Raw genomic sequence first — 16,036 nt, 5'->3', positions numbered from 1 at the left:
TTGATCGACCTGGTCTTTATCGATTAAAGGATTTCACTAACTTTATTACGGATTAAGGGTATAAAGTATAGATCAAAAATGTGGACAAAAGCATTATTACCAAGACGTTAGATAGAACGACGCAAGGTATGCTATCAAAAGATTTAATTCAAAATATATTTTGCCCAAACTCAACAAAGATGGCAAAACAAGCGTGATTCGTCTTCTTTTGTATACGACAAACAGGGGCGGTCCCAGGATTCGACGTTAGAGGGGGCGTAACTTAGGGGCGCATCCCTTTGACTTGCGCCCCTTCCTCAGAGAAGATATTTATTTGGTTTAAAGTGTTGGAAAGGGGGGTTGTGGGACCTTCCCCTATTTTTTTTAACAATTTCTAGTCCGAAATGGTGCATTTTGGACGCATTTTATGTCTTTTCCTCGCCCATATTGAAATTACCCCCTCCCCCCTCGAAGCTAGTATATCTTTTGAAATGCCTTCAAGTGTACAAGTTGTATAAATTCATCCTTTTAATAAAAGGATGAAGTTTTACATATTGTATAACAGTTTTATACATGACAGGTACACATCTGAATGTTATCCCATTTTATTTTACATTGTTAACTCGTTTAATAGTTCTGCGTCAGGGCCAACACAAAAAGGGCTGTCTGCACACTAAAATCAGTTTGTTAAAAATATGACAATTTCATAACAAGAAATAAGTAAATTAGGGCGCACTTAGATTTTTTGAACAGTCTGATAGTGATACAGTCTAGATTTTGATCCGAAACCAAATTATTACCAGCAAAAACATTTATTTATGTAAGTATCTGGGATTAATCAAGTAACTACTATGAATACATGTATATACAGATGGTGTTTCATATGGTTGATAACGATATTATATCTTTTATCTAATGTTACTTACACGAACACCATAGCAAATACATGCAGCCTTGTGGCAGCCGACGTATTCTAGCTATTTTTGACATTTTTTCTTCGAAATTCATCGTTTTTTCAAGTAGGTGCTCCCAAAATGTTTTTCAAATAGAATATTTCAGACCAGGAGTCAAAAATAATGCCGTAGAAATTCAGTTTATCTACCAAGTTGTTGTGTGCTACTCATTATATTCCGAGCTTGCCGGAGATGGCCGAGATATAACGATTGCCAAAAGCTAGAATCCGGGTTCAATGAAAACTGTTGTGTGCTACTCTCATTGGAGTCTTGCTGGAAAATTTCGGTTTGTATTTTGTTAATTTTAACTATATTTGGGTGTATTTGAAATCGAAGTTAACTCATTAATCACGAATTTTTATTTTTTTATTGTAATTAAATTTAGTTTCTGAAATATTTTGCTTGTTTGATAGCATAAATCGAATATTAGGATGACGCAATATTCATATTCGTACTCAAGTATTTCGAACCATTCATTATTAAGTTTTTGAAAGCACTTGTAAAAGAATGTAAGACTATTCACGCTTAATTATGGAATTATGCTTGATTTTTCTGATTGGGAATTCTCATGGATGAGAACAACCTGATTACAGTATTGGCCAAAACGATCTAGCCTTTAAATAGTCCAAATATTTGTACGTTGACGGATTTTTTTTAGATTTTTGATATGGCAATTCCTTCACGTACAAATTGTTTAGTATCAAAAGTGGGTAGTTGTTCCGATCAGGATTCCGGGTTAAAGCATATAGCATCTATAAAATATCATATAAACAAGAAATATTACCAGATAATGTTATTTTATATTAGTTCCGTACACAAAAAAATAAATATCCAACTTATAATTATGAGTTTGACGGCTTTTTTTCATTTCATTCTGTCAAAACATAACGATATATACATGAAGGGCACCTGAAAGACTTTAGGGCACAGTTTTAAATCGCTCGGAACATAACGGCCATGGCCGAGTTGTTATGATTGTATAACGAAGTCTATCTCGAAGCTTTGTCGGAGAAGGCCGAGCTATTACGATTGTATCGAGTTGTTCCCCTTCGCATAATTGTTGTCTGTGTCAGTCAACTTTCGTTTTATTGGAAAGGTAAACAACTTGTTTTAATGCATTAAATGCTTGTTTAGTGCAAAATAACATTTCACTTACATGGTAAAATATGAATATAACTCTTTATGATCAATTTCAACCATAAAATACTTAACAACAATTTCAATATTTTTAAAACACCCCCGTTTTTTGCACATTCCCGTTTTGACGTTAGGGATTGGAAGAATCCCGTATAACACGTCTATTATTTTAGACTAGCCTTTAAATAGACCATTTATTAGTCTAAAATAATGGACATATTATATGTATGGGATTCTTTTATTCTCTAAAATCTTAACAGGTTTGTGCCAAAACAGGGGGGTTCTGAAAAATATTGAAATTGTATTTAGATAAATATTTTATGTTTGGAATAGAAAATTAAGGTTTATATTCATATTTTACCGCTTAATTGTCCAAATAATTGTACGTTGACAGATTTTTTTTACGATTTTTGATATGGCAAATCGTTCACGTTCAAATTGTTTTGTACCAAAAGTGGGTAGTTGTTCCGATCGGGATTCCAGGTTAAAGCATATTGCGTCCACAAAATATCATAAAAACAAGAAATATTACTAGATAATATTATTTTATATTAGTTCCGTACACAAAAAATAAATATCCAATGAATAATTATGAGTTTGATGGGGTTTTCTTCATTTCATTCTGTCAAAACATAACGCAAGGCTGCAGTTCACAGTTATACAACAATCAGAGCACTTCGGTCATGGCCAAGGTGTTACGATTGTATTTACTAGGTCTATCACGACGCTTGTTGTAGGTGGCCGAGTTATTACGATTGGGTCGAGTTGTTCCGCTTGGCATAATTGTTGTCTGTGTCAGTCAAGTTTTGTTTTATTGGAAAGGTAGATCATGTATTTAATGCTTAATTTGTGCAAAATAGCTTTGTACTTACATGGTAAAATATGACTATAAACCTTTATTATCCACTTCAAACGTAAAATACTTCACTAAATTCAATTTCAATATTTTTCAAACCCACCCAGTTTTTGCACAAACCCGTCTAGACGTTAGGGATTGGAAGAATCCCTTATAACATGTCTATTATTTTAGACTAACCACGTAAGTGCAGAGATATTTTGCACAAAACAGGCATTAAATGCATTAAAAAACAGGATTTACCTTTCCAACAAAAGAAAACTTGACTGACACAGACAACAAGTATGCCAATTGTAACAACTTGGTTATGACCATCTCGTCTTCGAGATAGACCTCGTGAATACAATCGTAACATCTCTTTTTAAAACTGTGAACCGCAGACTTGCAGCAAGCCCTTTTTAACAGAATGAAATGGAAAAAAGCACATCAAGCTCATAATAATTCGTGGGATATTTATTTTTTGTGTACGAAACTAGTATAAAATAACATTATTTGGTAATATTCCTTCTTTTTATGTTATTTATTAGACACAATATGCTTTAAGCCGGAATCCCAATCAGAATAACTACCCACTTTTGGTACAAAGCAATTTGTACATGAAGGATTATCAAAAATCGTAAAAAAACCCCGTCAACATACAATTATTTGGACTAACCATTTTTCAGTGGTATATAATTGCTTAATTTGTAGTTCACAGGTTAATTTATAAGCGATCGCCTTTTTGAATAGGAGTTAATAATCTGTTTACATGTATGTTTTTTTCCAGAGTGAATTAACTGAGAAAGCAGAAGTCAACCAAGCCCTATCTTAAATTAAAAGAAAACATCCCAGACAAAAATAGCTGGCTTCATCATTCATGGGGAAATACTTCAGTTGAAATTTGTAGACACACTACGATCTCATCCACAGAAACATCACCCAGAAGATAAGAAAATACACTTTCTATTTGTGTACCCAAATCTGTTTCTGAAACTGCATATTGAGTTGACATTTTTACAAAGAAAGACATGTCTAGCTGGGGTGTGAGTCATGTCTGCAGACAACTTCTTCGAACTAGCATAACTCAGAATGGCCGAGGGAGGAATCTGTCCATGACATCAAGGTTGTATAGCAAACAAGCTGTTCTCAGTGATTTTTTTTATCTATTTTTACTGCGTGTGCCTTTCAAATTGCTGAAAAAAGTTGACTTTGGGAAAAATACAAATCAGGCCAAAATAGCTTATATAATGGCAAAAAGACATGTTTTCACTTTTTTATGCATACATTATGCTGTGAAAGAGTTAGTCTTGTCAAGATTTTGTTTATTTTTCAAGAAATTCATTACTTTTTTATTCAATAATGTATTATGTATTTATCAAATTGGGAAAATAATATTATTTTTTAGGGAAAATGGACATGGTAAGGGGAGACAGCCTTTAGAAGGCATTAAATTGCACTAAAAGAAATCACTGGTTCTGTTTGTTTTTTTGATTGAGCTGTTCTTTGAATTTGAATTATAATATGCACAATTTTGTTTTTTGTAAATAATCAGACCTGGTCAATTGAATTTTTTTTTGTAAGAGTCAGAACACACCAGACCTAAAAAACCCCTGAAGAATTCTCATTTAAATGTAGCTAAACTTTGAATGCTTCTATGCAAGTTATTTGATACTATTCATACCTTTTGGGCTATTGTTTTGATATAGTTATCGTGTTTACTAACTTAATAAAGTACAAATTGCAATCAATATTCAAATGCTTTTTGAAAAGCATACTTCATTATTAAGCATAGGTGCATGAAGACAAAAAATCAGGAATTTGTTAATAACTGTTATCAGAAAGTTGCCCGAAATTTTGTATGCATATAAACAAAAGCAATTTTTAATATGATAATGAATCTTGTTAAACAGTTTTAACCATTACCATTGTGTATTTCAGATGTCTGACGGCAAAGATAATCAATGGTACGGCAATGTCAAAAGAGATCAAAGAGGAAGTAAAGGCAGAAGTTGAAGAGCTCAAAGCTGCTGGTAAACGCCCCCCGCACCTTAGCGTCATCCTCGTAGGGGCTAACCCAGCCAGTCAAACCTATGTAAAGAACAAGTTCAAAGCTGCAGACTACACTGGTATTGAGTTTTTTTTGCTTCAGAAAAAGTTTAATTTTATTTAAAAGATAATCTTGCTTACATGTTCATGTATACAGTTTGAATGTACAAAAATAACTTTTTTATAACAAAAATAGCAAAAAAAAATCCCAGAAAAGCATGGATTATGAGACCTGAAATTACTTTGCAGTGATGAAGTGATTGTTAATCTTTCATTCATCACAATGAACTGTTCAACCTATACATAGGCTGATAGGAGCATTCACAGATGGTCTGTTTCTAATTCTACCCATGTTGCAAGTCACACACTCACATATTTATTTGTTATTCTTTCAGGCACCACAAGTAAACTAAATGTAATCGACCTACAGCATATATAGGCAGATATAAGCATTGATGGTCTTTTTGTAATTCTACCCATGTTGCAAGTCACACGCTCACATATTTGATTGTTACCCTTGCAGGCATCACCAGTGAACTGATCAACCTTCCTGGAGATACGAGTCAAGACTCTCTGCTGGCGGAGATAGACAGGCTTAACAAGGACTCGAGTGTGGATGGTCTGCTGGTGCAGCTGCCCGTGCCCGATCACATTGTTGAGAAAAAGGTGGGGTAGAATCACAAAAAAATATGTTTTAGTTTTGTAAGGTTGTTAACAAATAATCATGTTCTGACAGTTATAGTACTCTAAATGTGGCTTGTTTGCATGGACATTATCTTACAGGCCTTTTTATAGGCATGTATGTATATGTATGTATTTCTTTAGACCTTGCGGTCAAGGATAACCCGTGAAAGTGCAAGCACTTATTTCCAACAGGGTCCTTTGTTTTTTTGCTGAAGGGACTGCATGCAGAAGAGACAGTGGTGGGATACAAGGAAGACCGGGTGCGATACCCTAGCTCTTTTATGAGACCCGTTGGTTCTTTTACGTGCTCAGTGTAAAGCAATGATACACGGGGTAAAACTTTCCTGGATTAAACCAGTACTAAGTACACCACTTTTCCAAGCACTACAAAGCCTTTAAATGCCAAGCGCCAGGCAAGGGAGATACTTGAACCAATTTTTAAAGTCTTTCGGTATGACAAGGCAAGGGACCCACAACCTCCCGCTCTGTAGGCGGACACCATAACCTCTAGGCCACAGAGACAGTTCAAACTCAAGGCATCCCACAAGTCAGCAGATATTCTGACTCATTGCCAAACTTCTTTAAAATCATGCAGAATTCCCAAGATTGACAGGCAACTGCTTGAATTTCTATCACCAATGAAGGGATTATAATCTTTCATTTACCACTCTTGGCAGTTTTCTAAAGTAGATGTTATTTTTTCAGATCATGAATTCTTTGGCACTCTACAAGGATGTTGATGGATTCCACAGGCTTTTTTCTAGGTACATGTACACTGTAGACAACTTTCTTATCTGCTGAATTATTCTTTACTGCCTACTTTTCTGTTACAGATAATGAACTCTGTGGCACCCCACAAGGATGTGGATGGATTCCACACGCTGAATGTTGGCTGTTTCTGTGTGGACGAGAAGTCTTTCATTCCCGCCACTCCTGCTGGGGTCATGGAAATGCTAAGACGCTCAGGTACTGGCTGGTAATGTTATGATATTAGGGAACTACAATTTAGTATTTACATTACGTCATAAATGACGACTCCATCATAATGTCATTTTTTATTTTTGATCCATGTGTATTGTAGTGTAATAACTTTTGACATAATGATATACAGTAAAACTGCGATTACTTGAGGATGCCGGGGCCCGACCAAAACCCTTGAGTAATCCAATGTTTGCCGTTTTAGTCCTTTATGAAATGCCTTAGTTTCAATGTTTGAAATCAGAACACTTTAAGAAGAATTAAATTTGTTTTCAAAATTTAAAACTTTATTTCATTATTAAAATGCAAAATTCTTCATTTACTTAATTTTATATTGAATTATTGCATACTTTATTTTTCTGCTATAAGTCTACGGTGATAATTGGTCTTCACACCTAAATATTTTTCCATTCGTCTGTCATTTCAATTTTTACTACTTGTGAGGTATCGAGGCATTTGGTATGCAGTGGTGTGAGAGCTCTCGAGGCAAAAATTGGTGTTGTTGGGTTAGGGCGTAGTAAGGCCGAGTTTTGTCCTGTACATTGAAAGTATTCAGTAGTAGTATAAGTCATCTCCAATTTGGAATCTACAGGTATCGAGACCTTTGGCAAGAATGCAGTGGTGTGTGGGCGCTCCAAGAATGTTGGCATGCCAATAGCCATGCTGCTGCACGCTGACGGTATTTACGATACAAAAGCTGGTAAGACAAGTAATATTGGGTGAAAAGTCTAGAGCATGGACCTTCTAGCTGCCTCTGTGTACTCATGTATTGGCTGGTTTGTGGTGGATTATTAGTTATATATTATAAAGTATAGTGTTTCATCAAGGACCTTTTGAAGACGGCATCACCCTGAGAAGTCCTTTCCCAATCCCAATCAGAATTCCTAAAACAAAATTAATTAAAGAAGTTCTGTTAGAAAAACTGAAGTTAACTGTTGAAAAACTAAAGTTAATTGTTGTTGAAGTTATAAACACAAAAAAAGAGTATTTTAATATTCTACTCACATAAATATATATATATTATTATTATTTTTAAACCAATGCCATGGTTTGCATTTTTTCTTGCGTTTATGCTGTATGCAGTCATCAAAATTAGACTTTTGGATGAACGAGCCCGAATTCTTATACTATTGCAGGGAATCAAATTTTTAAACATGCCCTGCTATATAATATTCAGAATTTGAGCAAGCCCGGAAGACATTTTACCAGTGCAGGGCTTGCGGGCTTGTGCTAATTTCGACCACTGAGTATGAACGCAGTAGATATTCCTGTAATAAGTATAGTGTTCTTTAAAATTGATGTTTTTGCCCCCCAAAATGAAGAAATCCAGGAGATATTCTTCTTCTGTCACAAGACCAGGGGATAGATAAAAATTCCGGGGGATATTCATCTCCCACCAGAGAGACTAGGGGATGGATCAAAATTCCGGGGGATATTCATCTCCCACAAGAGAGACAGGGGGGTGGATCATAATTCCGCGGGATATGGCATGTATGGTAAAATGGCCTAATTTGCAACAATTTTTAGCGAGAAATATTTGTTGGTTATAATATTTTCAGAATAATTTATAAAAAAAAATCTGCATACAAAACCTCTCCAAAAGATGCGTATAATGATATAACATTGATACACCATGCATCGAGAAATCACATATTTGTTGGTCGGATTCCTAAATACGAATTCTTTTTGTAGCATCCTTTACTAACATATCAGGCTTACCAGCTAACATACCAGAAGTGCTTGCTGTAAAGATTATTGGGCTCATGGTTGTTATATCAAAGAGTGTACAAAAAAATATATTGTAAAATAAAGAATTTTTGATAAAAATTGTTTTATTAAAATTGATTGGAGGGTTTTATTTGTCAATTCATATTGACTGTGTCTTATGTGACCAATTACACGATTTGTTTAGAAATATATTACAACCATGTGCTACCAATTCAAAATTTTGCAATAAAAATTATGAACGAAAAGCCATATTCATGCAGTTGCAAAGCAACTCTTGAAACATATATTATTGTTTTATGCTCACTTTTTTAAATCTTATTCTGAAACAAACAATTATTGTCTATATAACAACCACACCATGAAATTTCTACTTTATATATACCCAGTGGAAAAATTGTGAGCAAATATGTCCTTTCTTTAATTAGGTGATGCCACAACCACCATCTGCCACAGATACACTCCTCCCGAGCAGCTGGCAGTATTCACAAAGAATGCGGACATTATCGTCGTGGCAACTGGAATTCCCGGTCTGATTAAGGGGAGCATGATCAAGAAAGGGTGTACCGTTATTGATGTCGGTATCAACAGGGTTAAAGATGAGAAAACTGGGAAGATGAAGTTGGTGGGGGATTGCGACTTTGAGAGTATGGATCAATTTGATTGGTTGATGTTATTTGGTCTAATTTTTAAAGTCATAACTCAAAGATTATTTCAAGGAGAGCTAGTCAGATGTCAAGTCCTTGATATAAACTGAAACATTCCTTTTGTAGAGAAAAACTTGACTATCATATTATATAATACATGAGTGATTTTGACACGATTGTTTATTTTAATATTGTGCTCTGATTTGAGTAGTTTTGACTTCATTTAACCAATAATACAACAGTATACCATGTTAAAACTTTTGCCTTTTCTTTAATACAAACATATGTTGCCAATGCCTTCTCTTTAGCAACAAATACTCGACTGCCTAAGATGTGACTAAATTTTAATCAGGATTATTTGATCACATGTTTTGGTACCGTACGTTCATGCTGTATGAATGCAGGAGAGTATTCTTGCAAGTTTCTCCCAAAAAACATGCGAACAAAAACAACCCTTTAATGAACTTTCGAGGACAAAAATTTGCATTTACCGCTGTATGAATAATGCAAAACAACATGTATCCATTTTTATTCCTGTTACACAAAGTTTATTAAACTACAGTACAATTAAGACAGTATTATTATGGGTAGAGCAAATGAATTATTATTATGGGTAGAGCTTATGAATTCATTGATATAATTTTTTCTCAAGAATAAAACCCTATGGCTGGAATGCCATTTGTCACTAACAAAACTCTGGAGGGAAGTTAACCAAAATTTAATATTGAACTGCTGTATGCCTTGAATTTATCGAAATGTTTAAATAGCTAGACAAAACCAAATATAGCATTGATAGTATAAACGCCTCGTGTTTTTGCAAGAAAAAGCCGAGGTACTGTCACAGCCTTGGTTTTGCATTCATCATTGGCATCATTATGAGCTTGCTAAACCTTGATCTATGGCCATATCTCGAAACTGTTCAAGATTTTCAGATGAAAATTGATATAAAAGTTTTCTTACGACAATACACATTTGTCTTTTACTCATTTAAACAATTATTGAGTTATGCCCCTTTTTTGCCTAATAATCAGCACACATTTGTTTGAGGTCATTCCATGATACTGTTATATGCTTACTTTTATGGTAATTATATGTTTCCAGGTTGCTCTGAGGTAGCTGGCTACATAACCCCCGTACCTGGCGGTGTTGGACCAATGACGGTGGCTATGTTGATGAAGAACACACTACAGGCATACAAGCGTGAGATCAACTTTGATCACTACAAGCAGTCCCTGGGTCTCAGTTGATTATCGGAAGGATAGGATGAATATGGATGCTTTGGGGGCGGTGAGTGGAGACTGGTTAAGTATATATCTGTAACAATGTCAAACGTTTTAAGCATGTCTGTTTAACAAAGAAAAAAGGTTAGATATTGTCATAGCCTTTGCAACTATGATTGTGTCGTCAATTACGTTGGTGTCGTGCGAAGCTTTAACTTGGCCATACTACTACTAGTACCTGCGTCTAATACCCCCTATCGTCTTATACCCAGTCATTTACGGTATCTATAGCTGTGATGTCAATGATAAATAAAAAAAAAAAGAAATTCTTTGGCTTAGGGAATAGGGTCATATATCGGCGCCAGAATTTATTGAAAGACAGACCTGGAATGTTTAATAATTATGATCTAATTTATTTTCTTTTTTTTTCCTATTTTCAGGGGATGGATGTGCAGCTCTGGATTATAATCTCATATCTATTACACTTTTACACTTGTTAAAACAATAATTATAATTACTGATAACACTTGAGATTTGTTTTTAAAGGTTATTGCATGTTTGTGTTTATTTATTGAACTGGAATCATGAAATTATTGTGTATTTAGTCATAAATTGTGTGATTGTTTTCAACTCTGAACTAAAAAATAACATTTTTAACAAGATATATTCCTTAAGATATATGAAAACTTTCTATTGCGAAACAGGTATTTTGTGTCAAGTGAAAACTACATGAACCATCAAATAAAGGATTTTTTTTGGTTTAAGTGTATGATCGTTATAAGTTTTACCGACTTGGCACCAAAAGAAATATTCACTTTTGGTGTCACAAGGTGAAATATATCGTGATCTTACACAAAAACAATTTTTCTTTTTATTTTATGCAAAAATTCACCAGACTTGCAGAGCACAAAGCGCATTTCACAAAAAGCTGTTGGTAATTTGTCACAGCCCTGTGCATGTTGATTGTTTAGTTTGATTGCAAAATGGGCTAAAAAAATCAAAACAGTGAAAATATCATTATTTTTAAATCCCGGTTTCTTTATTTTTATTGACTGATAAATCGCTATAAATCACCACAAAGCATATTGTAAATGTATAAATATCATTGTTATCTGTTCTAGTTGTAATCAAAGTTTCAATGTTCATGAGTAGAGAAATATTTTTCATTATTTGCCTGTTGTCATGTTGAACAAAAAATGAGATTTTTTGTAATGAATGTCTCTGTTTGAACATTTTTTTTTAGCTTTTCTGTTTTTCAAAGAAAAAAGGTGGAAGTATTGTCATAGCCTTTGTGTTGTCAGCATCACAAGAAAACTTTACAGGGACTAGACACCAGATAATGTAATGTAATTGCAAAATGGAGAAAATTGTCAAAAACTTATATAAATTTGATATCATCGTGTACAACGCATTGAATCTTACCTACTGATGGTTCACATCCCTTAAGCCATATGTATCTTTCCCAGATTTTGCATATTTTTTTAATTCGAAATACACTGGGTTTGTTTATCACGATAATACCAGTTAATTAAAAAATAACATTGGTAGATGTATCTTTACTAATCACATGACTTTCAAATGCTGATATACACACTATAAACTAAGTAAGTATTATACCCTATACCGTTTTTAAACGGGTTAACTCCACTGAGGGTCCATCTGGTGTCCAGTCCCTTTAACCTTAAAAATAACTAAAAAACATTCGAGATATCAAATACGAAAGTCCATGAACCTGGCTTTTATAATTGTCAAATAAGTCCCCTTGTGTGACAGAAGAAAAACAAAACAGACCATTGTTAGCATTCCCTCAGAGGTGCTCTTGTTAGATTTTGCTTGTATCATGGTTTTGGTTTAATTATTATAGTTCGTATATCTAAGTCAGCATTACTTTGTCTCATTTATAATGGCCACCAGTTAAAAATAATTTGTATAAAGTCCCTGACCTACACAATGAAAATACACAGACTCATCTTTTTTAAACCCCTTTCCAGTTATTACCCGGTACTTTTTGTTCTAATGTTAAATGTAGTCGTTAGCTCAGTCTCAAAAAAAATCATGACCTACTTGTCAAATCAAATAAACTACTGGTCAGGCCAATGCAAATAAATAGTTCTCAGTATGAACTAACATAACATGACTTCCGAAATATGTCAATGGTCCATTGTTTTTATTGTGTAACCAGTCCATAGTTTTTGCATTTAAAAACAGTCCATACTTTTTGCTGTATAACTTGTAAATAGTTTTTCCTGTATTACCAGACAAAAGTTTTTGTTGTATAACCGGTCCATAGTTTTTGATATAAAACTGGTCATTTGTTTTTGCTTTATAACCGGTCCAGAGTTTTTGCTGTATAATCGGTCCATAGTTTTTTTTATATAAAACTGGGCAATAGTTTTAGCTATGTAATCACCGGTTTCAAATTGAAATGTATTTTATATTTAATCAGTTATTTAGTTTTGAAACCGGTATTTGTTTACATATTTTGTTGTAACAAGTAGAATCACTCTGAATAATATTGTACAGTACTAGTGCATATTACATTTTTGGCCGCATCACGGCATTTTAATGATGGCATATTATTGTGAATATTTTATTTAACTTTTGAAAATAATTTCTCATATCATGTAATTTAACACATTGATCATGGAAAAACCATTCCGCCTCAGGCAGTAAAACACTTGTCCTTCCCGGCAAATAGTTTGTCTATTGACGACAAGCCATTCAATGAGTGTATCATACATTTATTGCTATTCAAATAAATTAAAAATTGCTTTGGGCAATAGTTTACTTCTCTTCGAAAATAAAGCATACAGTTTCGACAATTGATCAACAAGCCATTCAATAAGTGTAACATATATTTATTGCTATTCAAAAAATTAAAAATTGCTTTGGGCAATAGTTTACTGTCTTTTCGAAAAAGAGCATACAGTTTTGACTGTTAACCGACAAGCCATTCAATAAGTGTATTAATAAGTTGCAAAAAGCAAAAATGGGTCTTGTCGTGTCTTTGTTGATTTGCCACACTTTATTTCGTCGTACAAAAAGAAGTGTAATCAACAAAAACATGAGCAAGTCCCTTTCATCTACACTTAGGCCATATGTTGTATAGGCCATATGTTGTATTTGTTTCATAATGCTGGCCCAGGTATCACAAAAATACTTTAATAAGTCAAATCTCCATCTCGGTCTCAACTCGTTTTACCACATGTATTTGTTTCATAATGCTGGCATCGCAAAAATACTTCAGTCAAATCTCAATCTCGGTCTCGACTTGTTTTACCATATAACATAAAAAGTTTAAAAAAAATTGGTGTTGATAAATGGCACTAACATATCATTTTTAAGTAATTTTAACTGATCTGTTGTTGTTGTTGTTGTTGTTGCTGCAGTTGTTTTTAAGGTAACTCTGGTCACAGCCTCTGAAGCATTTCAATATGCAGAAAAAAACATGATAACGTAAGAACTGTTAAAGTCATTGAGATGAATCTTAGTACATAAAAACTATGTTCACAATGACAATTAGTACATTAGAAGCAAGTTTGGCATCCGAAATTTCAGTGCTCTTTAACTGTATTTTTTGTTGTTAAAGATTGTGCATTTCAATGTACCTGTTTGTTTTTTTTTTTTTTTTTAAATCATGACATGCTGGAGAGCAATAGTGCTTTAAAGCTGCATTCTCACAGATTGACCATTTTGGCAAGTTGTTAATTTTTTGTCTTCGAATGAGCCAATTTTGCCTAAATGTCTGGAAACTGGTGATATAAGACTGCTGACAAAAGATCAGATTGCAGTTTTTAATACTTGCACTCGAAAATTGATGTTGAATGGCTAAAAGCGTTACTAAAGCTTAAAAAAATATGAAATTTCGGCAGTTTTTCAAACAGTTTAGATCTGTTCTATTGTTTGTTATATGACTGATTTGTAAACAATGATGCCAAAATCAGTTGATCTGAGACAAAAAATAAAGATGTCGGTCTAATCGGTCAATCTGTGAGAGAGCACCTTTAATGTTAGATATCACTTTATAAGTACATAAATAGTTGCTAATGTTAGTTGGTCTTTGTATGAAAAGAAATTGTTTTTGTTTGTTAAGTTAAACATAGAATTTTTATGAACTTTGGTTTTTTTAATATAAATAGGGCATTTTTGCTACCAGTTTTTTAACTGTGATTTTAAATGTTTTTGACTAACAAATGTAGCATAATTTATTTCAGATTTGAATAATGTGTAATACAGTGAAGAATTTGTTACCTTTAAACTTGTAGCATATATTGCCCCAGTAATTGCCAAAATTTGTAAAATATAATATCCTTGGTAAAAAATACACAAATGTAAAATGAACAAATATAAAAAGTTTTAAAATTAAAGTCACTTACTCAGATTAAATCTGGTAAACTTTAGTCACTATATGCTTGCACATAAATTCAGGTACAAGATACAAGAATAGTTGGGTAGATGAATACAAGAATCAGTGAGCTATTTCCCGACAGAGTTTTGGGAAATAAGTAGTAGTTACTACGTCCTCAACTGGAGTAATTGAAATTATACATGAGAGCTTCTGGGCAAGAGTATAATTTCAATTACAAAGATAGTGGGTGGCGTAACTGTTTCGTACCAAGTTGTCAAGAGTAACGTTCAGTAACTAGTGTGTGGTATAAGTTAATAACTTTGTTATTCGTCCGGACAGTAGTTATTGAACGATTTTGCTCCGACTACTTGGTCCGGTTCCGAAAAGGTAGTTGATGTATAGTGGTGAGCAAAGGACAGCATTCTGAAATTTTAATGTTTTGAAGGTGCTATGACTGTGATTCCTTTTATGTAAATAAAATATTTGGTCGATAGCTCAGAACTTTGTAAAAGTTAACAACGAAATCTTCACTGCTCTGAAAGTTTAATGGGTACACTTTAGATCTGTAGTGCTCCTATATTTGAGACCACTGTTACAGCTGTAACAGTTTTATTTAAGTATACAAGCACATCGTCGAATAATTAATTTTTAAAAGTTAACAACTATGTTGTTAATCACATTGTTAACTTAAACAAAGTTCTGAATAATCGGCCAAATGTGTTTTTAATTTAGAATGTCCGAATACAGTCCTCTTTGATAGTGTTTTATTTTCTTTTGTTAAATTTTTGGCTGCCTTGTACATTTCGCTAAGATTTATTATTTCTTGTTGATTGATAACATATGCTTTTAACTTTGTTATTTATTAAAGCTGCACTCTCAACTTTTTTTTATTTTTTTGTCTTGGAATGATCCGATTTGATAAAACTAATATGACTGAGAAAAAGTTATCAAACTTATTAAGGTATAAATGTGTGATTCTTATAACAGTAATTGAATCTGAAATTTTGAAAACATATATATATATAATCTATACTAATCGTATAGTTGACAGATGATGGCATTCAAATAACAAATTGCTATATTTTGATGTTGAAAATTTGTAAGTTAAGATATATTTCTATTTCTATTTCATTAAGTTGCCATGCTTAATGATAATAACCCTTACTGATTAATTATAAGTGTTCTAAATATTTGCTGTTGCAAATCATAACCTACAAAGCAATAATGGTTGTTGTTGTTGTTTGCAAAGGGATCATGTGTTTCATTTCTTCCAAATTGGGGCCAAAATTGGGCTACCTGTTTCACAAATGTTTTGACTCCATAACCAGCATGCATTATAATAAGTGAAACGGGTTGTATGTCTATCAGCATTATTATTGCACGGCTACGGTAAGCTTGATCAACTTGTTACCGTTCCAAAATGGGATATAGGCTGAACAAAACACTCTAACATGGTTAATATAAGTAATGTCACATTTTGTTTG

The 16,036-nt window shown here is 33.4% G+C and overlaps 1 protein-coding gene across 2 annotated transcripts; it reads left to right on the top strand.

The window, feature by feature from the left end:
* The first annotated feature begins 1,136 nt into the window (after positions 1-1,136).
* LOC128206588 (bifunctional methylenetetrahydrofolate dehydrogenase/cyclohydrolase, mitochondrial-like) lies at positions 1,137-15,432 on the top strand. Of its 2 annotated transcripts, none has more exons than XM_052909175.1 (9): positions 1,137-1,218; positions 3,692-4,027; positions 4,843-5,030; positions 5,474-5,616; positions 6,468-6,600; positions 7,205-7,291; positions 8,766-8,984; positions 10,086-10,271; positions 10,645-15,432. In XM_052909175.1, exons 2-8 carry the CDS (start codon positions 3,933-3,935, stop codon positions 10,229-10,231), a joined length of 1,011 nt encoding a protein of 336 aa, XP_052765135.1. In that variant the 5' UTR covers positions 1,137-1,218; positions 3,692-3,932; the 3' UTR covers positions 10,232-10,271; positions 10,645-15,432. The 2 variants fall into 2 exon arrangements, with proteins under 2 accessions (XP_052765135.1, XP_052765129.1); XM_052909169.1 differs by having other exon boundaries at positions 7,205-7,312.
* Positions 15,433-16,036: the final 604 nt, after the last annotated feature.

Source organism: Mya arenaria, chromosome 2 (genome assembly GCF_026914265.1).
Source record: "Mya arenaria isolate MELC-2E11 chromosome 2, ASM2691426v1".
In the NCBI taxonomy this organism is placed as follows: domain Eukaryota; kingdom Metazoa; phylum Mollusca; class Bivalvia; order Myida; family Myidae; genus Mya; species Mya arenaria.
This window is presented reverse-complemented; position numbering and strand designations above follow the sequence as displayed.

What these genes read in the sequence shown, in the direction of transcription:
- LOC128206588 (XM_052909169.1), top strand. Translation starts at nt 3,933, where the DNA reads ATGTCTAGCTGGGGTGTGAGTCATGTCTGCAGACAACTTCTTCGAACT. An exon ending in ATCACATTGTTGAGAAAAAG is followed by an intron (nt 5,617 to 6,467) that starts GTGGGGTAGAAT and finishes TTTCTGTTACAG; the next exon opens with ATAATGAACTCTGTGGCACC. An exon ending in GGGGGATTGCGACTTTGAGA is followed by an intron (nt 8,985 to 10,085) that starts GTATGGATCAAT and finishes ATATGTTTCCAG; the next exon opens with GTTGCTCTGAGGTAGCTGGC.